At 36.0% G+C, this 27402-nt stretch overlaps 6 protein-coding genes across 14 annotated transcripts; 2 read left to right on the top strand and 4 right to left on the bottom strand.

The window, feature by feature from the left end:
- The first annotated feature begins 116 nt into the window (after positions 1 to 116).
- Positions 117 to 3385, top strand: LOC149692349 (proline-serine-threonine phosphatase-interacting protein 1-like). Of its 3 annotated transcripts, XM_089868063.1 has the most exons (12): positions 117 to 270; positions 361 to 428; positions 499 to 599; positions 1200 to 1274; positions 1337 to 1541; positions 1695 to 1799; positions 1863 to 1988; positions 2049 to 2147; positions 2206 to 2302; positions 2383 to 2536; positions 2760 to 2922; positions 3009 to 3385. In XM_089868063.1, the coding sequence occupies exons 2-12, from the start codon at positions 402 to 404 to the stop codon at positions 3162 to 3164; spliced, it is 1308 nt and encodes a 435-aa protein (XP_089724189.1). In that variant the 5' UTR covers positions 117 to 270; positions 361 to 401; the 3' UTR covers positions 3165 to 3385. The 3 variants fall into 3 exon arrangements, with proteins under 3 accessions (XP_089724189.1, XP_089724190.1, XP_089724191.1); XM_089868064.1 differs by having other exon boundaries at positions 122 to 428; positions 3012 to 3385; XM_089868065.1 differs by lacking the exons at positions 117 to 270; positions 361 to 428 and having other exon boundaries at positions 436 to 599; positions 1200 to 1258.
- Positions 3205 to 6629, bottom strand: Abi (tyrosine kinase Abl). Of its 2 annotated transcripts, XM_089868060.1 has the most exons (5): positions 6471 to 6629; positions 4949 to 6091; positions 4701 to 4742; positions 3822 to 3989; positions 3205 to 3756 (listed from the first exon to the last, which is right to left on the bottom strand). In XM_089868060.1, exons 2-5 carry the CDS (start codon positions 6051 to 6053, stop codon positions 3593 to 3595), a joined length of 1479 nt encoding a protein of 492 aa, XP_089724186.1. In that variant the 5' UTR covers positions 6054 to 6091; positions 6471 to 6629; the 3' UTR covers positions 3205 to 3592. The 2 variants fall into 2 exon arrangements, with proteins under 2 accessions (XP_089724186.1, XP_089724187.1); XM_089868061.1 differs by lacking the exon at positions 4701 to 4742.
- Positions 6630 to 6765: 136 nt separating this feature from the next.
- On the top strand, positions 6766 to 8493 carry bigmax (helix-loop-helix-leucine zipper transcription factor bigmax). 2 transcript variants are annotated; one of them, XM_089868069.1, is made up of 7 exons: positions 7031 to 7090; positions 7269 to 7307; positions 7385 to 7494; positions 7558 to 7663; positions 7733 to 7832; positions 7913 to 8003; positions 8272 to 8493. In XM_089868069.1, the coding sequence occupies exons 1-7, from the start codon at positions 7057 to 7059 to the stop codon at positions 8434 to 8436; spliced, it is 645 nt and encodes a 214-aa protein (XP_089724195.1). In that variant the 5' UTR covers positions 7031 to 7056; the 3' UTR covers positions 8437 to 8493. The 2 variants fall into 2 exon arrangements, with proteins under 2 accessions (XP_089724194.1, XP_089724195.1); XM_089868068.1 differs by lacking the exon at positions 7269 to 7307 and having other exon boundaries at positions 6766 to 7090; positions 7340 to 7494.
- A 39-nt stretch (positions 8494 to 8532) lies between these two features.
- Positions 8533 to 12279, bottom strand: TBC1D5 (TBC1 domain family member 5). 4 transcript variants are annotated; one of them, XM_089868058.1, is made up of 16 exons: positions 12180 to 12276; positions 11808 to 12072; positions 11689 to 11737; positions 11519 to 11627; positions 11370 to 11459; positions 11205 to 11279; positions 11055 to 11122; positions 10855 to 10976; positions 10642 to 10762; positions 10474 to 10543; positions 10219 to 10385; positions 9959 to 10144; positions 9663 to 9907; positions 9302 to 9588; positions 9051 to 9233; positions 8533 to 8965 (listed from the first exon to the last, which is right to left on the bottom strand). In XM_089868058.1, exons 2-16 carry the CDS (start codon positions 11905 to 11907, stop codon positions 8756 to 8758), a joined length of 2082 nt encoding a protein of 693 aa, XP_089724184.1. In that variant the 5' UTR covers positions 11908 to 12072; positions 12180 to 12276; the 3' UTR covers positions 8533 to 8755. The 4 variants fall into 4 exon arrangements, with proteins under 4 accessions (XP_089724184.1, XP_089724183.1, XP_089724185.1 ...); XM_089868057.1 differs by having other exon boundaries at positions 11808 to 12102; positions 12180 to 12264; XM_089868059.1 differs by having other exon boundaries at positions 9302 to 9561; positions 11808 to 12279.
- Positions 12280 to 13105: 826 nt separating this feature from the next.
- On the bottom strand, positions 13106 to 17011 carry LOC149692353 (WD repeat, SAM and U-box domain-containing protein 1-like). Of its 2 annotated transcripts, XM_089868071.1 has the most exons (9): positions 16782 to 17011; positions 16267 to 16556; positions 16116 to 16210; positions 15167 to 15417; positions 14906 to 15089; positions 14390 to 14423; positions 13934 to 14318; positions 13694 to 13852; positions 13106 to 13631 (listed from the first exon to the last, which is right to left on the bottom strand). In XM_089868071.1, exons 1-9 carry the CDS (start codon positions 16792 to 16794, stop codon positions 13486 to 13488), a joined length of 1557 nt encoding a protein of 518 aa, XP_089724197.1. In that variant the 5' UTR covers positions 16795 to 17011; the 3' UTR covers positions 13106 to 13485. The 2 variants fall into 2 exon arrangements, with proteins under 2 accessions (XP_089724197.1, XP_089724196.1); XM_089868070.1 differs by having other exon boundaries at positions 16267 to 17010.
- Positions 17012 to 17188: 177 nt separating this feature from the next.
- On the bottom strand, positions 17189 to 27391 carry LOC149692354 (uncharacterized). The gene is made up of 6 exons (XM_089868072.1): positions 26859 to 27391; positions 26728 to 26761; positions 26553 to 26644; positions 26228 to 26476; positions 25673 to 25968; positions 17189 to 23841 (listed from the first exon to the last, which is right to left on the bottom strand). Exons 1-6 carry the CDS (start codon positions 27086 to 27088, stop codon positions 20291 to 20293), a joined length of 4452 nt encoding a protein of 1483 aa, XP_089724198.1. The 5' UTR covers positions 27089 to 27391; the 3' UTR covers positions 17189 to 20290.
- Positions 27392 to 27402: the final 11 nt, after the last annotated feature.

Below are 27402 nucleotides of genomic sequence, written 5' to 3' on the forward strand. Positions count from 1 at the left end.
TCAATTGGTCGGACTTAATTACGTTTATGCCTAAGTTTGAAAGAATTTTGTTCATCATAGTTTTGATCATAGTTAAAATAACTTGCCGAAGAAAAATAATATCCATAACCTTATAATTTATGCAAACAATTTTCCCCGCTAAGCAAGCAAACTCGCGCAGCGTATGGGTACTGAGTTTGGTGATCACCTACAAGGAACAGCTGCCATTCTAAACACCTGTACTTCGTTGATTCAGCATTTTAATTTTGATAAACAACGGAACCGCAGGAAGTAAAAAAAAAGTTTGGGCGCTCCTTTGAGAGGAATCTCGCCAAGAATTATCTAATCTCTTTGTATTTTCTTCTCTCACTCTTTCGAAAGTGGCCTTTCATTAAGCGTCGTTTAACACTGATTGGATTAAAATGGAATCCTTCTCCTCGAGCTTCTGGGTAAACAAAGTTAAAACCCGATAATCTTTCAGCTACCAAAATTCAATTCTCTCCTTCTTACGCATTACAGAATGAAAACCAAACAGATTTTACGGGATTCGAAGTTTTGTGTCGAAAATTAAAGGCGGGAAAACGTATGTGGAATGAGTACATTGAGTTTCTTAGACTCAGGTAAGTTTTATAACGTCTTTGAAGGTTATATAACGATTATTTCGCAACATACGAGAAAAATAAGACGTATTAAAACGAGTCGAAGCATATTTCGCAATAGCAAAACATACATAAAATTTAAAATAGATGTCTTAAATTTTGTCTCTACTGAGATGCGACAGGAATCCTTTGCCTAACAAGGAAGTAAATGAGGTTTTTAATTAAGGAACTTTCTGAACGATATTCTCGGAATTTTATTCAAAGTATGGGTTGAAGAAAAGCGTGGAATTGCACGAAAAAATATTATTTGCTAAACATTTTCACATGAAATAGTATACTGACATTAATATTAACGAAGTAAACATAATATGGACACTAAAGTCCATCCACTGACCGGTAATCGAGGGACTAGTCACTCATTGCGTAATCGGTGATCACGCTGTATCTTTGACATATACTAGAGAGATTACGCGTTATCACTAAAAGGACTACGCGTTATCGGTGTACGGAGAATCTAAGAGTGATTAGCCCCTCGCCTAGAAGTTAACTTACCGTACCGCTTTGCTATAGGCGCTCAAAGGCTATATTTGTTCAAACAGTAACTAAAATTAATTTCTCAAGGGCTCATGCTCAAGAAAATTATGGAAAGACACTGGTGAAAATATCGAAACTATGTTGTGGTAAAGAAGAAATTGGGTACTTGACCAAAGTTCTTCTCTATTTTCCACTTTTGATAATAATAATTATTAAATCGTCAGGGCATTAAAACAAGCTTGGAGTGAATTAAGCGCCCGAACGGAATTAGTTGGATTAGATAATATGACACTGGCTGGGGATTTAATCAAAGAAGCCAATTCTTTGCACGAAAAACTAGAAATTGACCGACATAAAAGAAAACACGCTGAAGCTGAAGTTATAAAACTCCAAAACTGTCGTAAAAGTGCCATTAAAAAAGTTTCCGAAGTATTAAACCAGCTAGCAAGGAAAAATCAAGGAGTAGTATATCGGGCCCACACCACACCCCATCCCCTATGGGGTGTGGTGTGGGCCCGTTATACTACTCCTTGGAAAAATAAAGTTTGAAACGAGAAAAAAATAATTCTTTAATATTTCCAGATGAAACGTAACTACTTCCATAAAAGCAAACAATCTGAACAGATTGGTCAAGCCCTTTTGGCTGAAATGGGAAAATCTAACATTCATCCCAAAGAAATTGATAAGGTTAAATGGCATGATTAACTACCTGGGTTTAATTAATTTAACGAATATTTAACTTAATTCTAGTTGAAAATGAAACATAGCAAGAGTCTAGACTGCGTTAATGAAGCCGATGTTGTTTATAAAGAGTCGTTAAATTCTTTGGAAGAAGTTAGAATACAATGGGAAAAACAGACATCATTAACCTGCCAAGTAATTGACACTTCGAATAATTATTTTCTATAATTAATAAAGATATCCTAAATTTTAAAGTTGTTCGAAGATTTGGAAAAGAACCGTGTTAAATGTCTACGTGATTCGTTTTGGGATGTTAGCAATCTTTTTTCAGCGTACGCTACTAAAGAGGATGACGTAAGTAGACTATCAGAGCCCGTAAACTATACACAGTTATAAAATTTCGGTTTTGCAGAATCAAGAAGAAATCAGAAAAATTTTAGAGAAGTTAGATTTGGAAGGAGACATTCAACTTTTTATAAAAGAAAACCAAACTGGGAAAAATAGACCGAGTTAATTCTAGAGTAGATGAATTAATTGTACGAATAATTAATCATACTAAGTTAAAATATTTTTTTTCATAAAATTATAGAACCTGTTGCGTATGAACCTTACCGCGGAGATAATTTAAGTTGTGGCCATCCTTCACCCCAACTTGAAAAGAAAGAACCAATTTACGCAGTTGTAAATAAAAATGGTAAAAACAATTTGGAAACCCCGGATGACGCATTTCGAGAGTCTAAACAGTAAGTTAAAATAGTTTTTACATACAACGGGGGGGGGGGGTGATACATTGCCATCCGTCTCTGCGCACTCTCTCACGATTCAAAATGACTACAGCGCAGGCGCCAAAAAGCGAGATGGAAGGCAAAGTTTTACCCCCCCCCCCCCGTGTCTTTCCCTCTTAGCTACATCGAAAGGGTCTCCCTTCTCCCTTTCGATGTATAACGACATTCTTTTAAATTTTAGAGACTGTATCAAAACAACTCCAGAACGTCAAACGAATAGCAAACCCGAATTGACCACCCCAACCCTTCCAGCCCCATCCACTTTAATAGACAACGAAATTTACGATTCCATGGACAACTTTGAAGAATTTGCGTGGCGAGTTTTAGAATCATATAAAGCGCAAGTACGTGCATGACGTCACATGACGTGCGGATACCAACTTTCTAAATTATAATTAACCGAATACTGTTGTTGTTATAAACGTTAAAGCAGAGTAATTTCGAAATAAGTCTTGCCAAAGATGAATACGTTCAAGTTATCAACCAAACTAACAGAGAATGGTGGCACGTCAAAAATCAAGCTGGTCAAACTGGATATTTTCCATCCAATAAATTGGAATACGGTGCCCATACCGATGTCGTTTGACGATATATTTTTAGTATAAGTAATTAAAAGAAGCAAAAAATAGGACCATGTCAAAAAAGTTTTTATTCAGAAAAAAAACTATATTCTATAATATAATCGTTTGTTTTTTTAAAAGAAAACAAATGAAAGAAAACTATATAATAGATATTCTAAAACGCTCAACGAATTAGTGTTATGTAATATAGATATATACTTTTATGTAAATTTAAATTAAAAATATATGTAGGCCAAGTTTAAAAGAAAATGATTGATGATAAGCATTTCAATTCATCATTTTATGTATTTTTAAATCATAAATGTTAAAAACCAAATTCAAAAACGTTTTCTAATTGCAAGTTTGTTTGTTTAGCGCGCGAAGCTTTGACAAAAAGGTAAAAACCGAACATTATGTAGTAATAATATATGTTGGAAAAGATATAGTATCGGTCTTACATGCATGGTTCAACGTAATTTCCGGGGAAAAGACCAGTTACTCCATCCAAAACGCCTTCGTACCATCCATCATCGTTTTTCTTCACAACATAGATCAGGGAATTTTCCGAGAATGATAATTCATCTTCCTTATCAGCGTGATAATCATAGATGGCTATCACTGCAATGAAACGAAATGATATTGACGCGTCAGTGACCACTTGTCACTGTTGTTGTCAATAATACCTTTTTCAATATAGGTTTTGGGTATTCCTGAAGCTGAATCTTCACTATTGGCACGTCCTCTTGGGGCATAACCCGGAGGAGATGGTGGTGGGTAATGATGCGAGTCGGGACCACCGTAAACACCGTGATGATCATCTTCCGGAGGTGGTGGTGGTAAAGGAGGTGACACTGTCGTGATAAGTAACTTCCTTAGCTTCGTATTCGGCATCAATAGGGAGCTAACAACTGGCTAGGGGGGAGAGATAGTCTGACGTCACGCAGCCCCTCTCTGGTTGGCATTTTTGCGCGTAGAATACTGTTTCCAACCGTTAGGGGTGATGAAACTCCAGTAAGAGATAGAAGGGTGTGACGTTTCAGGGTCAGAACTGTTAGCTCCCTATTCAGTTAACTTTGGGGTTCAAGCTAATTAAGTTAATTTACTCAAAAACCATCAAGGTTTCAATTAGCCTTATTCCTGATCAGCGCCACCTACCCATAGCGGCGACTTTGAGAACTACTGTAAGCGGCAAGCCAATCATATGTCTGGTGACGTCACTGACTGGCACTCTCGGGTCTTACCAAAAATGACGTCACCAGATTTTAGCAACATCTGATTGGCTTGCCGCTTACAGTAGTTCTCAAAGTCACCGCTATGGGTAGATGGCGCTGATCAGGAATAAGGCTAATTCCAACTATTTTACTACTATAATTTTGTGTCTATATGATCTAAGGTCAAATTGATTTGTTAGTATAGCACATTAATAAAAAATACATCGCGCGCAATGTTATTATAACAAAAACTGGTTAATATCATAATCAAACTAGCTTTTCAGTGTTAATAAGCCATGAAATAAATAAAAAAATAAAAAAACAGCCGTAAAAAACAAAGTAAAAACTCACCTGAACGATCAAATTCCACAAGTCCAAGAGGAGGGGGAGGGTCTATAAAATTCAGGCAAAAAATAAAGTACTAAAAAGGGTTTTTTCGGCAAACATAATGAATTAGGATAAATGGATATTCTTTCAAGAGCATTAGCGTTAACAATTAAACAAAATAACGACTACAGCAGGAGAGCTTTGTCATCTCTAACATTCAGAATGATTAAAGACAAAAAGACAAAAAATGTATTTAAGGCTATAAAACTTACCAGGCAAACAGTCCCGATCCCTGGATGGAATAGTTGATATATCTGGAGGTGGTGGTGGAGTAGGAGCTGGTGGTAATGCGGGATGGTTCTGATGGGTCAAAGGATGAACCATACCAATCTGAGGAGGCAAAGGAGAGGGTTGCTGAGCCACCATATGATGTTGCTGATATTGGGAATGATGTTGAAGAGTTCCATGATGTGCCGGTCCACTTTGCAGGGTTTGCATATGGGGATGGTGTTGAGTATGGTAATGTTGCGAATGCCCTTGCATTGTATGATGTAACTGTTGTTGTTGATGGTGACCATGCATTGGTGGCAAAGTGGAATACCCACTGCCTCGACGCGCTTCTTGGGATCTAGGGTGTCCCAAAGGATAATTTGGAGCATAATTGCTTGGAACAGTTGGAGGAGCAATAGGTGGTGCCGGGGTTCTATATTCCCTTGATCCTCTGGAAAGACTGCCGACAGAACGAACAGTTTGAGGAGGAGTGGGAGGTTTTGTAGTTGGGGCTGGTCCAGCAGTGGCGGGGTTTCCTCCATTAACATGAGCAGCAGCAGTCAATAAAGCCGCTCCAGATATTTGGGAAGGGGTACGCCTAGCTCTAGGAGTGTTTCCAGTAGCTGATGAGGATCTTAATCCGTGTCCTACATCATCCAAAACTGTATAATCAATAGGTTTCCTTATGTATTTGATTGGTCTCTCGGGATTGGCTGGTGCTAGGATTTTGTGTTGTCGAGTTGTACTCTTATTTGTTGTTAATATACCAATTTCCCTTCTAGCAACTTTCTCTTTATGTATCATGACAGTCTGGGCAATATGGTTAATTTGGGACTCCATTTCAGCCATCTGAGTCGTTTGTAGGTCCAACATGTGCAAAAGGTTATAAGCTAGGGTATTGATTTGATATGCCACGCTTGCTAAAGACTGTGTGGTATAGTTCTTGGTCTCCTCAAGGGCGGCTCTCTTATTTTCAGAGGTAAAATAATTGGTTTCGCAATATTCAGCCACTTTCTCCAAGTTGCTATGACTGTCTTGCAGATTTTGACGCCCTTCTGGTATTTCTTGTTCTATCAGGGCCAGCAAATCCGCCATGACTTCCGGCATGATTCACTTTTCTTGTAAATCAATGCCAGATAAACTTTCTGTCATTGCAAAAATCAATACTTACAAAAATTACAATAGTAACTACACTAAAATAATCATAATTATACTAATTTGGTATTTCTCGGAAATAATAGACAAACAAGCTTTCGGTGGGGGGGGGGGGGGTGTTAGGCCCAGCCCCCAGGGCACCAGGAAGATCAAGGGTAGTGGACCGTACGACCGGGGGGGGGGGCGTAAAGCCATAGGCCAAGGCTTACTAATTAAATTTAATTTTAAATTAAAAATATCTAATGGATGATTAATTTCATTTTTCGGTTCTTTTAACAAACAAAGGCTTATTGTTACAAACCGTTTTATAAAATTATAAAATAACAAACAAAACTTAAATTAAAATTTAGCATCAAAATACTAACTTACCCCTTTAATGATCTTTGAATCAAGTTAATTGAGCACGGAAATACTGATTATCTTTTCCGTCAATGATCTTTTGTTTTCGTAAGAACGGGGCCAACCACGCCAGAAAACTTCAAAGGCGCTAAGCCGTTAAGGCGCTCAAGCCTAAACGGCTTCAATTTGCATAACTACGGCCAACTAAAACACGCTCTAAAGTGTGAAAGAACTTAGATCAAATTGGCCGTGGCATTTAAACGTTGCCTACGTTAATAAAGGCCTGTGCGCGGCGCCGATTTTTATTTTTATTTTGGCAATTTAAGTTGCCAAATTCTCTCACCTGAGGCGCTATTAGCTGGACCTGAGGCGCTAATAGCTGGACCTAAATAATTTGAAATGTTCATTTTCTCGCACTTAGAATTTTAAATACTCATTTTCGCGCGCGTTTCGGTCCAGCTATCAATGAAATCTCGCGCTAAAATAGGGAGAAAATAAGAAGTCGCGTTTCTTAAAAGTCCCCCCTTCGAAGCCACCGCGCACAGGCCTTGATTAACGTAGGCAACGATTTAAATTTTCATGACGTCAATAATTACGTTTGGTTTTAGTAGTAGTTATGGAAACTTCCTTGAATTCCTCAAATATTGGAGGTTTGTTTATAATTATCACTACGTGTAAAAGATATTTAACAAATTTCAATAATAATATTACCTAATTCACAAGTAATTAGTAAAATTCCGAGGGATAATAATAATAGTGGTAGAGCATGTAAGAAAGTTTTCTTAGGCCTTGGTTTTTTTGTTGTTTTTTTTTTCTTTTTTTGTTCAGCTGATAGTGACCATAAATCAACAACATCGACCTTGACAGGTGGTACCACTAGTCTTTTCTCGTTTTTTTAGGAACATCGCCAACTGGTTCTATTGATATTTTGACCTCCTCCTCAGCCCATAACACGGATGATGAAGACAGTGACCACAAATCAACTACCAACATTAAAGAGACAAGAAGGCAAGCTCATACTCAAGCTGAGCAAAAAAGACGAGATGCCATTAAAGTATAAAAGAATCCCTGAAATATTAAAATAAAAAAAAACACCTAAATTAAAATTATATTCCAGAAAGGTTACGAAGATCTACAAAGTCTAGTTCCTACTTGTCAACCACAACAAAAGCAGCTTCACGATAATGGATACAAATTAAGCAAAGCTACTGTTTTACAAAGATGTACGGATAGAAGCTGCCCCTACTTTTAAAACAGAATCAGAATATTAACTTATATACAATTTATTTCAGCCATAGACTATATACACTTCCTTCTACAAGAAAAAAAAACTCAAGAAGATGAACTTAATACTTTAAGAAAAGAATTACTAGCATTAAAAATCATGAAAACGTAATAATAATAATATTTTAGGTTAAAACTCCATTATCATTAAATAAAAATATAATTAAGTTTTAATTATGTTTAAATAGAAATTATGAGCAAATAATAACAACTCATCAACATCAAACTGGATCCCAAGGAAATGTCAATCAAATCAGTGATGAAATTAAATTTCAATTGGTGAGATTTAATTTAAAGGGGCTGGCCGGAGCTGTTGGGGTGAAGGGGGGAGGGGGGTCAAACTGTTGGTACTAAGCAATATGCTAACCAAGTTGGTTAGCATATTGCTTACCCGCCCACGGCGACGGTGGCGCCATTTCTTATGGCCATTGGCCAAAGAGCTGTGTGTTTTCCCCCTGAACTAAGGGCAGACTTCACCCCAACAGCGCCCGTTAGGGGGGGGGGGAGAATTAAAAAAGGAAAAATACTTACCATCTTAATTAATTAGTTTCAGGCAATTTGTAACAGCTTATTTGAAACATTTGATGAAAGTTTATCAGTGGCAAACTTCACAAAACTTTCTGGCTCCGTCATTAATTGGTTAGAAGAATATTGCAAGCCTCAAACATTGCAGGATATGGTGCTATCCATTTTGAGACAAGTCAACCACTAAGAGAACTGAATTGTTTTTTGGTTTTTTTTTTTTTTTTTACAAATTGTCATAAAATAATAATAATAATAAAAATATAATTAAAAATAAACAAACAAGTTTCATTAAATTTCATTTACACTAAATTTAAATTTAATAATTATTATTTTTCGGAAATAAATACAATTTGCTTAACACATTTCTTGGTACTTATTTGTTTGTTGCTTTGTCTTAATTAAGTTATATAAAAAAAGATTTCGTTCAAAGTATCACTTAGTTTTCTTAGCGCGTGTAGGAAAAAAGAGAAGAGGGGGAAGGAAAGTTTTGTAAAAATAAAACCTCTTTACGTTACTCTATGGGATGAGGAAACATTCTCAGCCCTCATCCTAGCATTTTCAGCACTCTGACTGCTATTAGTTTCATCATTTGCTTCTGCTACATCCAATATTTGCCAAGGAGTATCATCATCATTATAAACTAAACCATTTTCTTTATTTTCGTCATTTATAACTTCTTCAGTGAATGTCAAGGTTCCTTTCAGAATGTCTCTAACCTTTGGAAGATTAATTATTAATTAATTGTTAATTAATTTCACTACAGAATACAGTAATTTTATTTATTAACTAATTAGTAATTACTCTTTTTAAACCAGCAACAGCGAGAAGTAGTTCATCTTCATTTTGAAGTTTTTGCTTTAAGAGACCTTCTTGAAGACGATCCAAATGAAGCGTCATTCTTCTCCAACAATATTCATTCATTGAGCGCATTTTAGAGACTTGAGAAGCGGGAGAGCCAGCTATCACATCGTGTCCTTCTCTTACCTAAAAAAAAATAAAACTGAAACTTCTAAAATCATGGGGGAAAAAAAGAGATTATATTTTATACACACCAAATTCCGATCTGTATGCCAATTTGGTGTTTGCAAGGGGACCATTTCTTTGCAACCATTATCCAATCGACTTAAACTCTGGCTTAGATTAGTCCCTTTTAATAAATCTTCCTTCTTTAATTTACGGATATCACCGGGTGATCCATTTGTGACTAGATGCTCCCAATTAGCGCTCCAATGTCGGGAATGATTAGTTTTCTTCATTTGGGTTGTTTTGGGATTTTTCTCTGTACTTGAATTTCTTGTTAGAACTGATTTTTCTGTAGGTATATTTACGTGAACAAATTCTGAATGACGGACAGTTTATAAAGAATATTAAGCTGAGATAAGCTGAGAAACATTAGCAGGAGATTAAGGTTACCAGCTGCTGTTGCAACTACAGCCGGGCTTGGGGTTTTTGAATCCACTACGGGTTGTTCAGGGAGAAATGCATCATTAATCATAAGAGTTTTAGGTCGATCTGTGTATCTAATTCCGCCGCGTTTTAATATAGTAGGGGCTTGGACTTGCCCCGGACCTTTGCTCGGAGGTTTAGTCCAACGTAAAGGCTCTTTAAGATGTAGGGCCAAATCTATAATGCACCTGATATCCGGAAGTCCTGGATATCTGAAATTTTGCTTGTTAATAAATAATTAAAAACTTCTCAAGTATTTGAACCTCATTAAATATCCAAGGCACGCTGTATAATCTCCCGCCATTAAAAGATCTCTTATATTAACGAGCATGGAGACAAAAATATAATCCACGAGATCAAAGGAACTACTAGCTGAGAATATAGCATCCCATATTACTAAAAGGTCTTGAATGAAAAATTCTCGACCAAAAAGTAAACGAAGCCAGCGTCTAATTTAATTAAAACAAATAATTAGTATTCTTAATTAATTAATTAATTTGGACTTAATGATCATAATACTGACATCCCATATACTGGAGGTCCAATATCAAGGTCTTTTAGGCAATAAAAAACTTCAGAATCATGTCTTTTTAAAAGCTGCTCGTGGATTTTAGTTAATTTCACTTCAATAGCACTGTTGGGACTCGTTTCAGGTGGACGAGAGAATGGAGCTAATTTTAAATGTTCCATCTATAATAATTTAATAATTTAGAGAAATAAAAAGGGGGGGGGGGTTAAATAAAAAATACAGGAATGATTGATAAGTTATCACTATCACCTTGTTATGTCTTCTATCATTACTTATGTACCAAGTTTCAACATTCTCCATTAATTGACAAAAGAGAAAGCTATTAATTAATTAATTTAATTAAATTAATAATTATTACTATAAAATAATATAAACTTTGAATTAAAATTATATAAAAAATTAAATAATTATAATTACAAAGCATCTGGTTCGGTAAATTCGGGGTCCAAAAGTTCTTTTATTTCTTGCCTAATTGAATCTAATTCACTGGCATGTAATAAAGCTTGTTGATCAGAGTGTAAAACATAAAGAAGTGGAGCTGAAATGTATTTTTTCAAAAATAAAATAAGATGTTTTTCACTTTTTTTTTTTTTTGTTTTGGGAGAGTTTGGGAGAGTTCATAGTTCATACCCAATAATTCATGCATTCCTTGTCTGTAAGAAATATCTGGGTATTGTCGAGCGTAACAAAATAAAATTCGCACCATCATAATTTGTACAGTGGGAGTTTGGAAAAAATCTATTTCAGGGAATCTAAAAGATTTAAAAATTAAATTACTTTAATTGAAAATTTAAATTTCCCTTTTCTAATATTTTTTCAAATACACTCACGTTCTTATTACATCTTGTTTTATTGTAACTTGAAGCTCACTATCTTGGAAAAACTTATTCCATGGGCTCTTAATTAATAAGGATTTTTTTAAAATTATTAATTAATTATCCAAAGTCTAATAATATTATTAATTATCCAGTCCTAATTACTTTATCTTCTTGAGATAATGGATTATTAATATTCAAGTCAAGATCATCAACAACTGATCTGGGATTTGTAGCTAACTAAAAAAATATTTTAAAGATGGTAAAGTATAACTTTGTACTAAATATCATTAACTAGTCTAACCTAAATTAACTATTTAGTTTACTAACTTTATCTTGCATCTGACGATACTTTCTTCTCATTTCCCATGTTTTAGAAATCCAATCATGTCTTTCTTCCGGTAAACAGTCTAAATATATCTATGTAAAACACATTATTTAATCATAACAGGTTACATCAAAAGCTTTCAGAAATATACCTTCCAACAGATGCTTCTAAATCTAGAACTACGCAAATGTCCTTTACATCCTGCTAATTTAAGGCGGCTAATATAATCTGGCCCATCAAATAATGATTTCCATTCTTCCCTGTTTAATGGATGGAATCAGTTCAAAAACATAATATGTCAAAAATTGTTTCCAAACCTACTGGTAGCTTCCAGTTCCACAGTGATTCATTTCTTTTACAGACCTTTTACCTGCAATTAAGGGATGAATTTTACGCCCTAAATTTACACCTCACCTCAGTCCCTTTACAAGTTTACATACAAGCAATAATATCAACTCCGGTGAAACCACCTTCGTAATCCCGACTTTCTATGTAAAATGGAGATTGATCTTTTAACTTAGCATCATTTTCTGTTGGCATCGCATCAAAAAGACGACGAAATTAGCTACTATTCTTCACTAAAATTCGATTCTCGTAATCATTGCATTTAAAACTTTTTCTATCCGATTTTTTTCACAGGTGTTTATGTTTTGTTGACGTTTTGACAACGTTCATTAACCTATACCTAAGCCTTGGCTTCAGCGGCTTTTTAGAAATTAGGAACGTAATTTCAGCCTTTATCAGTATTCAGTAATAAGGTTTCTATAACCTTTATTTATTCTGATAAAACGTATAAAACTATAGTGACTTACTATAAATTTTAGATAAAGGTAACGGAATTTATGGAAATATATTAATTATTAAGCGTATATCGATCAACTACGAGTCTACGACACAACCAACATTACGCAAGAACATAAGAAAATAATATATACCTAGCTCCCTATAAGTATGAAACTCTCCATTTAAGCCATGTAAACCATTTTCTTCCATTGAAATTTGTAGAAAGTTTCAAATGCCACCTATTAAGAGTTTTTGGCGTTAAAGATGAAATATTTGTTTAGAAATTTTTCAAATTTTATATTGTAATTAAATAGTTAAAGGTCTAGAAGTTATTATATTTATTTTATTATAACTGATTAAGTACATGTCAAAATTATTATTATAAATTAATAGATGGCGCGAGATTTTGACGAACGAGGCTAGCGTCTACACTGGTACGAGGTATGGAGCATCTTGTGTCTCTACGCCGGGCGCGGCGATATCATGAACACTGGATTTCTAAAGAAATCCAGCGTTCATGGCGATATTTCCCCGGCCCATCGTGCCTTTCGCGGAAACCTTAGGTGGCGGCGGTGGTTTCGTCCCCCTTTTACTCGTAGTACCGAAACTTCTCCCACGGGGCGTAAAAGCGTAAGCGCGCCAAATTTGGGAGCAAATGCTGTAGTATGAAAATGTACTACGTTTCATACTTATAGGAAGCTATATATTATTTTCTTATGGCAAGAATCATAAGACATTTAAACCGTTATTCATTGGCTTCTAAAGATCTGCCACCATGGAGTAATATTATAGGAGACGTAGATACATTTAAGGCAGTTTTAAAGGAACTTTCACTATCACTCCAATAAAATTACTCCGTGGTAAATGCCAATGGAAATTTACAGTTCCATAACCCACTCGATCGCGCGCTCAACGACGCAAGCTGTTCGCGGCTTCGCGCTATATTTGAAAACGCTTCGATGATATAGTGATTTTTATTTAAATATGATTTTTTTCTTGCCCAAATAAGAAGTGACAGCTTATGATAAACATACATAAATGTTTTACAACGTGAAACATTAAAATATTTTGTAAAATTACATAAACATTAAGCACATTAATTAATTTGAGCATTATTAAAAATAAATTACACAATTTGAATCTTCAGTAAATAACTAGATTTCAATGCTAATTAAAACATTTGGCCTTCACGCTTTACCCAAAGGGATAGACGTAACATTTGTAGGAAAAGACACAGCTATATAGGCTCGATAGGAAAGACTTGCTAAAATCATCATTTCATTTTGATCACAAGGGGCTGTGGATTTTATTTTTTTTTCTTAATTGTAATTGTAATTAAACTCGAAATTTAACAATTAGAGCCGACAATGCTCTGTTAGAAGCTATATGAGGGTGAGATAAACCCTCATTAGTCATGGGACTTGTAGTTTTACCACTTTCAAGCCATTCCATAATTGCTCCTCTTTCATAAGTGTAACCATCTGCTCATTAGAAATATATATAATTATGAAAAAATAGATATATGTATAAATAATTAATTTACCAGCAGCCACGACAGGGTCTCTCATAATCTCATGAGTTATGGGGCAATAAAACTCCTCGGGAATGTCTCCTTCATCATCAAAGAGAGCATTATGTTGCCACATTGGATTTTTAAGAGCCTGTACACCCCTTAGAATTTTATTTCTATGTCCCAGGGCCTCTGAAATTAATTAATAAAAATAAATATTAATTACATTCCTAAATTTATTTACTTTATTTTTTTATGCTAAATAGTAATTACCAATCTTTAAAATATTATTTAAAGTCTCATGGTTAAGATGAAGTAATTCTTGACCATCAATTTCATGTTCTCGAAACATATCTTCATATTGAGGCAAATCAAGTTTGGTAAGCCATTCGCAAACTTCATCTTTATTCCATTTTACAACAGCGGATATTGAAGCTCCAACACATGGCCCAGTTACTTCCGTTTCAGTTGACAATTCTATAAGAGGTTCAACTTCTTCTTCACCATTCTCTTCAATGTTCTTTGGACCATCCATGGACCATATAAGAATGGTCTTGTCATTTGAGCCGGTAGCTAGTAATCTTCCATCTGATGAGAAGCAACAACAAGTGACATATCGCGTATGTTTCTCTAGTTTTTGCAACTGTTGTCCATTGTACTGCAATAAAAATAAGAAATTTACAAGAAGAAATTGTTCAAATTGGGGAAGAAATATATATGATGTATTACAGGATCCCAAATAATCACAGTCTTATCTCCAGATCTGAAAAGAAAAAAGTGATATGACTCCCCTAACTTATTAATTTGAAGTTACAGGGTTCGTACAAAATTTTTGGAATGAAATTCCTAGCTGACTTTTCCAGGTTTTCCCTGACTAAATTCCACAAATTTCCCTGACCATTTGCAATAACGTACATGGCGAACGTATATGAAAACCAATCTATATTCACTCAAATAATTTTTGCACGAGTTATTTTTATAAAAATTAGCCAATTAATTCGTTTAAATTTAATTTAAAGTAAATCATAAATAACCTGAGCGAGCGAAGCGAGCTCCGCGAATTTGGGGCTTTGCTCAAATCTCAGACAAAACTTTTTCTGGTCACCATTATACTTTAAATTTCCCTCCAATATATTTTTCCCTGACATGTCCCTGACTTTTTAGGTCCATTTTAAATTTCCCTGACTTTTCCAGGTTTTCCAGGTCGTGTACGAACCCTGAAGTTAGGACAACAAGTGACCATACCCTGAAACTAAAACAGTTCCACATTTAGAGAAAGCGCAACAGTTAACATTTCCAGAATGACCTTCCAAGGTCTGTAGCAAAGTAATTGTGCAATTCATCCCAGCTCTAACTTGCCAAACTTTGACTAAATCATCGTTCCCACAAGTTGCCAATAGATAAATTGTTGTCATGTTGATTGCTCCAGCTTTTTAAGAGACCATTTGATTAAATGTGTTTATTTATTCTTTCTAAGCAAGGACATGCTATTAAACAATTAATTACCACAAGATTCATATTGAGAGCTAAAATCACATCCCATGACCCCTAAATCGTGAGCTTCAGTTCTGGTAACCAAACACTTTCCATGACCATATCTAGCATCCCATAATTTAATATCTCCGCCTGTTGAGCCTGTCACTAAGTATATACTGTCTGGGGAAAAAGCTACACTGGTAACCATGGCTTCGTGACCTTCTAATACTCTGATAATTGTTCTGGTACTTAAATCCCATAATATTGCAGTTTCATCATCACTTTAAACAGAAAAGTAATGTTAATAAAAAAATAAATATCTTGATTGATGTGTCAGTTAGTGCCAAATAGAGTGCTGTCAGTTGCGACGTCAGATCCAAGGTTAAACGTCACGAGTCTGCCTTTAGCAATGAGCGGCCATGACAGTTACCGTTTTTTCTTTATGGGAAAACAGCATGGGTGACGTCACACCGGCGCTTCTGACAGTACTCTATAGATAACTGTCATGACCGCTCATTGCTAAAGGCAGACTCGTGACGTTTAACCTTGGATCTGACGTCACAAGAGTGCTGTCAGAAGCGCCGGTGTGACGTCACCCATGCTGTTTTCCCATAAAGAAAAAACGGTAACTGTCATGGCCGCCCATTGCTAAAGGCAGACTCGTGACGTTTAACCTTGGATCTGACGTCACAAGAGTGCTGTCAGAAGCGCCGGTGTGACGTCACCCATGCTGTTTTCCCATAAAGAAAAAACGGTAACTGTCATGGCCGCCCATTGCTAAAGGCAGACTCGTGACGTTTAACCTTGGATCTGACGTCACAACTCTGTCAGAAGCGCCGGTGTGACGTCACCCATGCTGTTTTCCCATAAAGAAAAAACGGTAACCGTCATGGCCGCCCATTGCTAAAGGCAGACTCGTGACGTTTAACCTTGGGTCTGACGTCACAACTGACAGCACTCTATAGTTCTTTTATCTCACCTGCCAGTGGCTAAAATAGCTGAGGACGGTGAAAAAGCACAGACCCTGATGGCAGCTTCAGAGGGATGTTTTAAATGAGCAACTTGTTCTCCATTCTATAAATAATTTGCACCATAAAAAGGGCTAAAATAAAGTCCCGCTTTTAAAATACCTGCGAATTCCACAAGAATATTGATCCATCAATTGAGCAACTAGCAATGACAGTGCCAAAAGGCGAAAATCTGACACAGTTAATCCCATAACGATGAGCGGTTAGAGGTGGCAGTTCCTCAGTTTCTTTAAACAACCCATTTTTATTGGCTTTCCAAATTCTAGCTAGCTTGTCAAATGATCCACTGACTAAAGTACTCCTTCCCGAAAAATCACACCAAGTAACATCGGCCGTGTGACTATCCAAAGTCTGGATTAAAACCATTTCTTCCTCAGGAAACATTTTTCTTGCTACTTGATTGTCACAACAGCGAGAAAATTTTAAGTCATTTATGCAAGGAATCTCATTATAAAGGGCGTAAGAAATAATAGGTTGTGTCTGTTGTTTTGACGTGGTAACCATGGAAACTCAATCAAAACAAAACATTGACACTAATTGAAGTAACTTTATACGTTAAATCAATAGATATAATGTCTCTATAATAAAGGACTTTAATTAATAATGAAAAAGCTCACAACACAGTGGCATGACAGTGGGCGTTAATCAATTGAGAGTTGAAAACACGCTATGAGAGTCAGCTGTCACTTAAGGCGTAAGGCGGGAAAATTGTACGCTATGAAAAACACGTGGTCGCCATGTGCTTATTGATTGCGCAATTTTAAGACCCTCCTTCCCAATGGGAATCGAAATACCGCGCAAATTTCACTAACCTGTTTTTCGGAGCGATCAATACTGCAACGATCAACTTCAATTTTGGGGGACTGGAGATAAATTTCATAAAAACAAGCTGGTTAAACAATATAATCATAAAAACAAGCTGGTTAAACAATATAATTACCAAACACATACATGGATGCTTTCTGCCTTTGATTGTATAGTTCTCTATGGAAAAATAATATAAAGTTTCAATTATATTAAACAATTATTCTTTTTACTGTTTTTCCGACTCTTTATTTAGCAACTTACTGTACAACCATGCTTTAACGCGGTTATTACTGAAAGGGCAGTCGAAATATATCGTTATATACGCGACATTGTTTTATTTTTTGTATCTTTACGTAATTATTTATTATTAAAAATACATCGAGGCGCGAAAAATTTCTATTTAAACAGTTATACAGATTTGCTGTTAATTCATTTTTTTTTTAATTACGTGACGTACGTTGTTATAATTAGAATAATTTGAATAGAAACGAGAAATTTTCGACAGGAGAAATATAACTTTGAAGAACACCGATATATTAGTTACAGTCTCTTACTAAAAAATAATTATTTTAAACACCAGAAAGAGAAATAAAACATTTTTATAAGAGACGAAAGTAAATTAAAAATTCAATAACCGGGCAATATTAATTTTTTTTTCTTTGTTTTTCTATCATTTCTAAAAACATTATACAATTACACGTGAAAGATTATACATTTTTTTTACGTAATTTATATTTGTTTTAGAACTATGTGTGCGTTGACATTATCATTTTTCTTTATACCAAACATTATCAAACGCCAACATTTAATCCATTTTGTTTCATCGACTTACAAAAACCTTACAAATACCGTATAACCCCCCCCCCTTATTTTTTTCTTTCCATTTTATATTGGTCTATATCAAAGATCAAATTATATCATCATTTTAATACCCTGTTGTAATTTGGTTTTATTTCTTTTTTAAAAAGGAATGATACCTAATTAATTCATGTAAATTTATTTAAATATTTAATGACAACTAACTGATTATTAATTAATACAGTCGACTTCAATTATAAGGAAATTCTGCGTTTAACATACGAAGTATTTCGTTATAACTGCGTCTGCGTTTCACTGTATTTTTACTTCTTTTAGACCAAATTTTATTTTTCAATTAATTAACTCGCCTAATTTATTTTTCTACATCATGCACGTAATTATGTTAGTCCTATAAACCGTAGAGGCGAAAATAGAAATTTTACAAGAAAATATATAGTACCAGGGATAGATTTAATTTTAGAAGTAGGAATGGATAACGGTTAGTATTTACTTCTCTTTTTTCATACCCCTCCGGTCCCATGGAAGGGGGGGGGGTCCGGGACTTTGACGTGCGCGCCCCCACTACTCTGTAGTCTGTTCTCCATTCCTACTTCTAAAATTAAATCCATCCCTGATAGTACAGATAAAAATAAATAAGTGTATAGTTTTTGAGAGAAAATAATTGGAACCAAAGATTTCACGAGTTTTATTTAAAACCAGGGGAATAAGCCCGTGACGGACTCCCGCTGCGGCTTATAGGACTAACATCGTCACCGATATTTGGTAGGACTATTCTTTCACATAAAAAACCCATCCTTATTTCTTAAACTATTTCAAAATACTTTCAGCTGGCCAGAGAGAGAGAGAGAGCGCGTATCTTTCAACAATAAAATTCTTCCCCAAATATTTTGTACTTGTTCGTAAAAACTTTTTTTTTAATTATCTTCTTGATGCAAAAAAATAGAATCCCTTTTTTGTCCACCCCGGAGCAAATTATACAAACTAACTAATAAACAAACAAAAAAACAAACAAACAAACCCAAAATAATAAAATATTAAACTGTTCAGAAATAGTCAACTTCTAATTAAAATTAAAAAAAAAAATTCCCAATTTAAAATATATATATACACGACGTAACATAAATCGGAGAAAATGAAAAACTTCCAAGGCTTGTAAATTGTAAAATACAAGCTTAATTGCAGTTTACAAAATTTGACTTTAAAGAAATATTACTACAAATACCGTTTCACCTTCTTCTAAGAAAACAAAACTGTTATTTGAAGTTGCGTATGTTTTTTTTTAAATAAATTAACCTAATTGTCTATATCCCTAAACAAAGCTAACTTAAATTAACATTGCCATTTTGTACCTTACGTTAATGAGTCGAGAGTTAATTACTTAATAGTTAAAAGGGTACGAGCCTGTTATATTGACGCTACGTCATCATGAAATAATTCATCTCGTTAAAGTATGGTTTAATCAACAAAAAAAGGGTGGGGGGGGGGCAGAAATTTAATTAAAATTAAATAGTAAATAATTATAATAACCTTAAAAGCAAAAGCACGAAAATAATAATAATATTAAAGCGTATGAGATCAACTAAATGGTAAAACAATTAAAGAGTAAAAATTAAACTTTTATAAAATATGTTATAAGCTATAAGGGAAAATAGGTAAATATTTAAAAAAAAAAAAAAAATAGGTATGCAAGAAATACAAAAGTAATCAGTCCTTTTGTATTAAATTAGGGATTTGGGGGGTAACCTATATTTTTAGCAAATTATTGTGTTAAACTACGCTACTGGAAGACTGTTTCAAACAAAAACAAAATATTAATTCCAGTTAATAGCAAATTATTAAATAATTAATAATGTCCATCCTGTAAGTTATAATTATAGTTAATTATTATTATTTCATTTAAGTGGTCTGTAAGTACACCGCTATATTAGCGTTATTATCAACGCTGTCTATCAAAAAAAAAACAAAAACATGCAATATTTCTTACAGGATACAGTGTGGGTTAGGTAAAAGAGTGGTAAAATGTAAACTACTTAAAAATGGTCCAACTGACTAGCATGGCAATGAAGCTTGTGTATTATTTAACTATTCTAACCTAAAGGTGATGATAGAAAGAATTAGCTGAGTTTATTGAAATAAAAAATATGTGATAAGAAGTGAGAGAGAAATAGAAGCCAGTTTTGCGTAATATCGATAAGAACAGCGCGATTTTTTTCGTCTGAACAGTATAATATAATTTGGTATGTACTCTATGAACAAACAGACTTAATAAGCTTAAAGAACTAAAACTGGACGAAGAAGAAAAAAAAAAAAACATTAATTCAAGTTTCCCTAAAATACTTTTTCACTGGTATCATATATTTTACATTTTATAACCTTCGTAAAAAGACGAATTAAGTCGCTTATATTATTGTGGATAGTTAAAAATGTTGCGAGATTATAAATTTGTATCTTGTTGGAATTTGAAGAAAATAAGATTAATATTAATAATAAAAAGAATCCACTAATATTCGGGTTCTTTCTGATCCATTTGTTCTAATTCTTGGGCAAATTTTGAAAAATCATTGTCACAGTCCCTCAAGTCTTCTAGAGTCGTTTGCAAATAATCGTTTTCTAGGAGCTCGGTAATATTACGTCGCGAAGACAGCGTTTCCAAAGGGTTGGCCCAACTAGCTAAGCCACTAACGCGAGAAGTTCCCAAATCTTGTTCTTTTTGGGAATTTTCCTCGGAAAAATTTCCGCAGGTACCGGAGTAGGGTGACGAAGCCAAATTTTCTTCTCCGAAAGCGTCGACGACTCCGTTATCTAACGGGACTGTCGAGGGGTAAGACCTGGTGGTAAATAAGTCTTCCGAGGCCGCGTTGTTACCGTTATTGAAATTAAAGTTCCCGGAGGAATCGCCGAGAGAAACGTTTCTAGTCGAAGACGAGCTTCCTCCCAAATGTTCCAACAAAATCATTTGCTGGAGAGGCACTGAACGGCTTCTGCTGATCGAATCCGTGTTGGCATTGGGCGAAGAAGGAGAACTGCTCTGAAGAAGCGACTGAATCTCTTGAACCAAAGGGTCATTATTTGCCGAAGGCCTATGGTGAATCACGGATCCCGAAACGTGACGGTTTCTTTTATGCAACGCCGACGTCGTGGGTTGACAAAATTGACCGTCGCTAAAGGAAGGCCAACTGAACTGATTGCCCGTTTTAATGGACGAAACCGAGGGGAGACGATTATTTACATTCCACAATGTCGAGGCAGTGTTTCTTCCTTCCTCATTTTGTATCAGGCCAAATTTCTTGGCAATGTTATTAGTCAAACTGGACGTGTCCGAAGCACCCACTAAAGGGTCAGAATTGCCAATCAAGTGGGAAGAAGGCGCCACGGTTCCGTTGGGGGAAACGGGCGAAGATAAGGGTGACGCGGGAATATTGACGCTGGAGGCCGAACTGTGTCTCGATCTGACGTGTCCAATAACTTCCATGGTGTTGTTTGGAAAATTGAAATTGGTTTGAGTGAAGTTTTCACCCACCAAGGGAGACAGCGGAGCGCTTCGGGGCGACGTGAAGTAAGATACGACGCCACCCGATGTTGTACAAACCGTCGTGGCTAACGAGGGAGGTGGCGGTAAAGGGCCGGAGTTGTGCCTGGAACGAGGCTGGAATGACAAGCCATTCTGAATACTGCCTTGAGAAACGGCGGCACTAAAGGTCACAGTCTTTCCCGTACCACCGTGGTTCGAATTGTGCCTTAATCTGCTGACCGGGACCGGGGTTGTTTGAGGCGAAACGAAAGGCGAAGTTGAGATGGACGAGACGCCCGAGTCGATGAAATTTTGCAAAGGTGTTTGGCGGGGGGTACTGTAAGCGCTCTGACCAGAATTGTGACGGGAACGTGATATAGGCACTGGCGTTCCTCTGGGCGAAACAAAAGGGCTGCTAGCCGTGCTAGGTGGTTGAGATGGTCCAACAGCGACTGATATATTATTAACACCGTTGCTCGTAGGTATGTACATTTGTAAAGGCGACGCCGAAGATACTAAGTTGTTTCCACCAGCATTGGCGAAACCAAGGTTTTCGGGGATGGGCGTTTGCCTGGGAGATATTGGCATAAAATTAAAAGCTCTACGGCGCGTATTTGGGCTTGGTGGCACTTGAGTGTAAGATGAATTGCGAGATAAAATGTTAGATTTATCCAAAGAGGCTAAGTCCGGGTTGATTACTTCGAAGTTGTTGCGAGATAATCCAAAGTCTAATCCGGTCTCCAACTTCATTGATGAAGTAGCCAGGGACATGTCTCTGTCTTCCGTAAGAGCGGAATTGGCGCAGTTTGTAAACTCAGACTCTCTCCCTTCTATAGAAGTCGAACCAAAGAGTTTGACATCTCCACAGTTTTCTAGCGTTTCACCTCCTTCGGAATTTGGCTCGCTTTTTAAAACAGAATCGCCCAGGTCCAAAGACGGGTCGATAATCTCTATCCCATTCCAATTGAAAAGGAAATTGGATGGTTCACTTTGACTTCGAAACGAAGACTGACGGTTGCTGTTGTTTATCATCGCTTGCCTCAACTCATTAAGGCCCGACAGTGAAAAACTGTCCAAGACACTATTTTCTTCAGAAACGGCGGCTATTGGTTTGGAGATAGAGGCTCGGCTGGAGGATGGTTGGGGAAGATTGCGTTGTAAGAGAAGCCTCAACTGAGATAACTTGTTGGTTGGCTGGATGCATTTAGTTCCTTCCAGTTCAGTCTTCACTCCCGAGTTTGAATAATCCTTCAGAGAGGAAGAATCGTTATTGGAATGAAGATATTCTTCCATCAGAGCATCCGTCTCTATTTGCTGAATGCTCACTTCGTCAATCGAAGATCTTTCCAGGGAATTAACTTGAACCGTCATTTCATCACTCGCGGAGGTTGACTGCTGTAAGTCCTCCGATAAATTATTTAGATTCTCAGTTCCCGAGTCCAATATAGTTGGAAACTCATTGCTGTCACTACTGACTGAATCCATTAAGGGCTTTTTAAAGGGCCGGTTTGATTTGGAAGAATCTTCCAAACCTCGTTTTGTATTGGATGTTTTATTAAATTTTGATTCCTTGCCCAATGACGCGCTCCTCTTTCCTTTCTTAGCCATGGGAGATGCCATTCTAGCTGTCTGAGTCGAATTTCGAGTAAGGGCCTTTTTCTGCGCGCCTATTTGTTCCGATTGTACTACCCTTAAATTGTGCTGACTCGATGATCCAGCCAAAGCTGCACTAATTGATTTCAAAATATCCACATTGGGTTTATCATTGACAGCAGGTTCCGATGTCTTGCTGCTGGTACACTGTGATTTTGTTGACCCAATATCTTGCAGGGCGGCTAACCCATTCGCTTCGGCTAACTCCAAACTATACCCACAAACGGGTTTCTCATTCCCATTCTCCATATTCAAAAAGGATTGTGATGAAACACCACCCAAGGATGCGGAACTGTTTGGCTGTAATTGGCTAGGTTTTGGTTGTATTCTTTTATACTTTTGACTGCTGGGTTTCTGTACAGATTGACATTTCTTCACGTCAATATCCACCTGTTGCAAAGACGGTAATATGATGATACTGGGAACTCCTTGGGAAAAGCAAGCGCCTGGACTACTGGTTTTCCTCGTAATAGCCACTTTTTTAGGGCGACCCGCGAATTCTTGTTCCAAAGCTATTGAACCTTCCGAATAGCAACGTATTGGCTTCAAAGGGTTACTATTACTCTTCTCTTCCTTTTTAATGAATTGCTCGGCCAATAAACCACCACCACCAGCACCACCGTTGCTTTTCTCAGGGACTTCCGTTTTAACAACATTGCTAGGACTGGATCCTCCTTTAGAACGACCATTGGATTGCTCTTTTTTAACACTTTTCTTGCAGCCATTTGATTTGAAATTTTTTGTCAAGACGTTTTTCTGTTCCTGAATTTTCTTTTTTTGTTCGCGAATTAATTCTTTCTCTTGAAGTTTGCGTTGCAAGTGCAATTGAGTTTCCCTTCTTCTATTTGTACTTGTTGATTTTAAAAGTAAATTACCACCTTGGGAAGCTAAGGAAAGAAGCACAATTTGAAGAGACATAAACCCTCATCCTGGGCAAGTATAACACTTTTAGTTCAATAACAATTAGCCACTTGATTAAAATACAATTAGCAATAGAGAATGGGTAATTAAGATTAATTGAGTGACAAAATTAAGGTTTGAGAGGTGGTAAATAATAATATAAAAATTATCTACGACATTTATATCAAGCAGATTTTAATAATATGAAAAAAATAGACAAAATGAACTATTTTATAATGAAAACCAAATAATAATAATCAGGGTTCTAAAAAAACCCAGCCCACTGGGTTTTATTGGGTTTTTATCTTTAGCAGTTACGTGCATTGTAGAAATCGTCATTTAAAACTCACTACTTAATAAAAACGTGGGCAAAATTCATTTTGTAATACTCCGTGTGGTTTCCAATGTGCTAAGGTTGTACAGCACCCAACAACGATCTAAAGCTATACAGTGTCTGGCATACACTATAGAGTTACTAAGAGTGCCACATAAACTTGAGAAATGCCTGCCTAGTTCAATACTGGGGGGATACAGTGACCACGACACTATAAGGTGCCATTTCTAGCTTAGCATACATTTTATCTCTTTCCGTAAATCGTAAATCGTAAATCATAGAAAATCAATACAATCGTAAATAAACCCTTGAACTAATGAATTTCAAAATTTCGTTTGCCAAAAAACTAGATCTATGAACTTAATGGTAAATTGAAGGTATTCCCGATGTCTATGTAATTTTGAAGCCATCCCCACCAGACAAATCAAGTACAAGTCCCTCCCAGTGAGGGAGGGCACGAAAACCATGGGTCATGGACAATATACACTCAGAGGGGACTAGCAAACAATGAGAAATTCTTCACTTCTAGGAAGAGTTTAAAAATACTTCTACACTTCTGTAATAAACCTTCAAAAGATACGTTTCACAACTCCTTTTAGAACCCCAGCTTCATAATGAACTTCAAAACCGTCCTCATGCCACGAATTTTCAACTATCAAAGCGTCACTTTTACCAGTCCCCTTTACTATTGAATTATCTATGAAATCGCGTGCCCCGCCTACAGAGTAGTGTCGGTAGAGAGGGGAGTAGACGGTGTATCCCTCCCTCTAGGCGCGCTTTTGTAAGAGAGGATACTGTACGCGCCTGGTAGTACATAACCACACGGAGTAATAACTAACAGGGTATTTAACCACACGGAGTAATAACTGACACTAAGCTAAGAGATAGAAGGGTATGATGACGTTTGCATACTAGAACTGACATTACTAACAAAATAACTGGGTATCAACCCATAACTACTTGGGTATTACATAACCACACAGAGTAAAAAGTTTATAAAATGTTTCATAAAAAATAATAAATATTATCAAATAACACTTTTGATGATGAAATAATAAATATCTTTAAAATTTAATTATTTTAGCATTGAAATTCATCAAAATTGAAGATCTTAGTGATGGGTTTTATTAAGTGAGATTTTTATGGTAGAAAAAACCCAATAAAACCCATGATAATAATATTATATATAATGTCAAACACAGTTTTCAGACTAGGAGGATTGATACCATTTACACTAGGAGGATTGATACAGTTTACACCAGGAGGATTGATACAGTTTACACCAGGAGGAGAGGCTACTTTGTCTGCCAACTTATCATGGCCTCCTGGTATAAATGGTATCATTCATTCTAGTCTGAAAACTATCTATTATTATTATTTCTGTTGTTATAACTTATTACAACTATTTTTAAATAAACTAAAACATGATAATAATAAACAATGACAGATTACATGTTAAAATTTAAAAAATATAACAGGCTTACCTTTTCCAGTAGTTTGATTGGTAGCTGATGATAAAATGGTGAAAGCAGCGACTGATCTGGTATCCACGTATAAATTTTCCACTAAATGCGAGGCCAAATCAGGAAGGGTGTCAAATTTCTTGTTTAAAAGTTTCTCAACCCATTCAAATATAAGGCATGAAGCAGCGGAGCTTATTTCATCACTTATGGAAGCATTTTTGATGTCTTGCAAGTTCTCTAATTCAACTTTAGTATCCAAATCAGGCAAAAGAGGTGGTTCCACTGATATCTTTTTTCTCAACCCACTATAGCAATACCTAATTAATGAAAAACGGGATAAAGAGAGTTAAATTATGGAACTATTGCGTGAGTTACTAAAATATAGGATATTATAGGACCTTTCATGAAATTATAGGATATTATAGGACCTTTCATGAAATTATAGGATATTATAGGACCTTTCATGAAATTATAGGATATTATAGGACCTTTCATGAAATTATAGGATATTATAGGACCTTTCATGAAATTATAGGATAATATAGGAATTATAGGACCGGTGGGCTCCCTGCTTACCTAGAATTTCCTCTAGTTCCCAATCTTCTCGGTTTGACACTGGGAAAGACATATTTCATAACTTTCCCAAAATCAGCGGCACAAAGTCCTTCTATTTTATTAGCATCACAAAAAAGTTTATATTCCTCGTAGATTTCTTGTTTGGGAAGAGAAACTTCGGGATCTTCTTCCAGATGACTTTGGATCCATGTGTAAGTTTGAGCAACAGTTATATCAGCTTTTTTACCAAGTGGGTTTCCTGGACTTTTCCTGAAAAAAAGATATTTATTATTTATGTAAAGTCATATGTTTAAATGCTTTAAACCATGTCTGACAAAGGACTTACTGTTTAAGGGGGTCAATATTGGCTGGAGCTCCTGTTGGCAATTGTAGATAAAGGAGTAGCTTTTCTAAATCTGATAGCTGATGAACTTCATTCTAAAATATTATTATTTAAAAAAGAGGGTGGTCATTTATCATTATTTGATCATTTGCCTGCCCTTAGAGGTATAATAACTTACCAAAATAGAAGCAATCTTCTTTTTGGACTCGGCACTGTAAATGAATGATGATAAAGGATTAAGAGAAGCCATTTAAAAACTAATCAATATACATTTTTATTGATACTTGGTGTTAAAATTTTGCGTATTACCTGATTGATTGTTGTATGCATTCTTTGATACGACTAGATTTTGGACAATTTGTGACGGAGGAATATTCGCAATCTTGAGAGTTTGATTGATCTTGATCAGCGGCGGTACCACTGTTTTGATATTGGGTAGAGCTAGCAGGGGGCGAAGAGTAGCCGAGGCTTAACTTTTCGGGCAAACTCTTTTTTGTTCTATCATTGTCGTTATCGACTCGGGGTTGAAATCCGTTCATGTCAACCTCGAGATAAGAAAACTTTCACTCTTCGGGACGTTCTTCAACGGTTAATTTTAATTTCACTCGGCTTTTCCCGTTAACTCTCCTCATTTCAAGAGAAAATGCATTTTAAAAAAGGGTTTATCACAATTTCATACAATGGATTCCTCGCCATTTTTTCAATCAGCTGCTGGCTTCACCCCATCTCCCCCAAGTTCTGGCAGCTCTGAAAACAAACCCCGCCAATCAGCCCATTCGTATCATCAGCCAATGAAAGGCGAGAAGAGAAAATTCGAATAGACTCACGTGATCCAGGCGCCAACTTTAAACGA

This window comes from Phalangium opilio, unplaced genomic scaffold, assembly GCF_054372755.1.
Source record: "Phalangium opilio isolate 3A_F unplaced genomic scaffold, DU_Popi_V2 ptg000024l_1, whole genome shotgun sequence".
Taxonomy (NCBI): Eukaryota; Metazoa; Arthropoda; class Arachnida; order Opiliones; family Phalangiidae; genus Phalangium; species Phalangium opilio.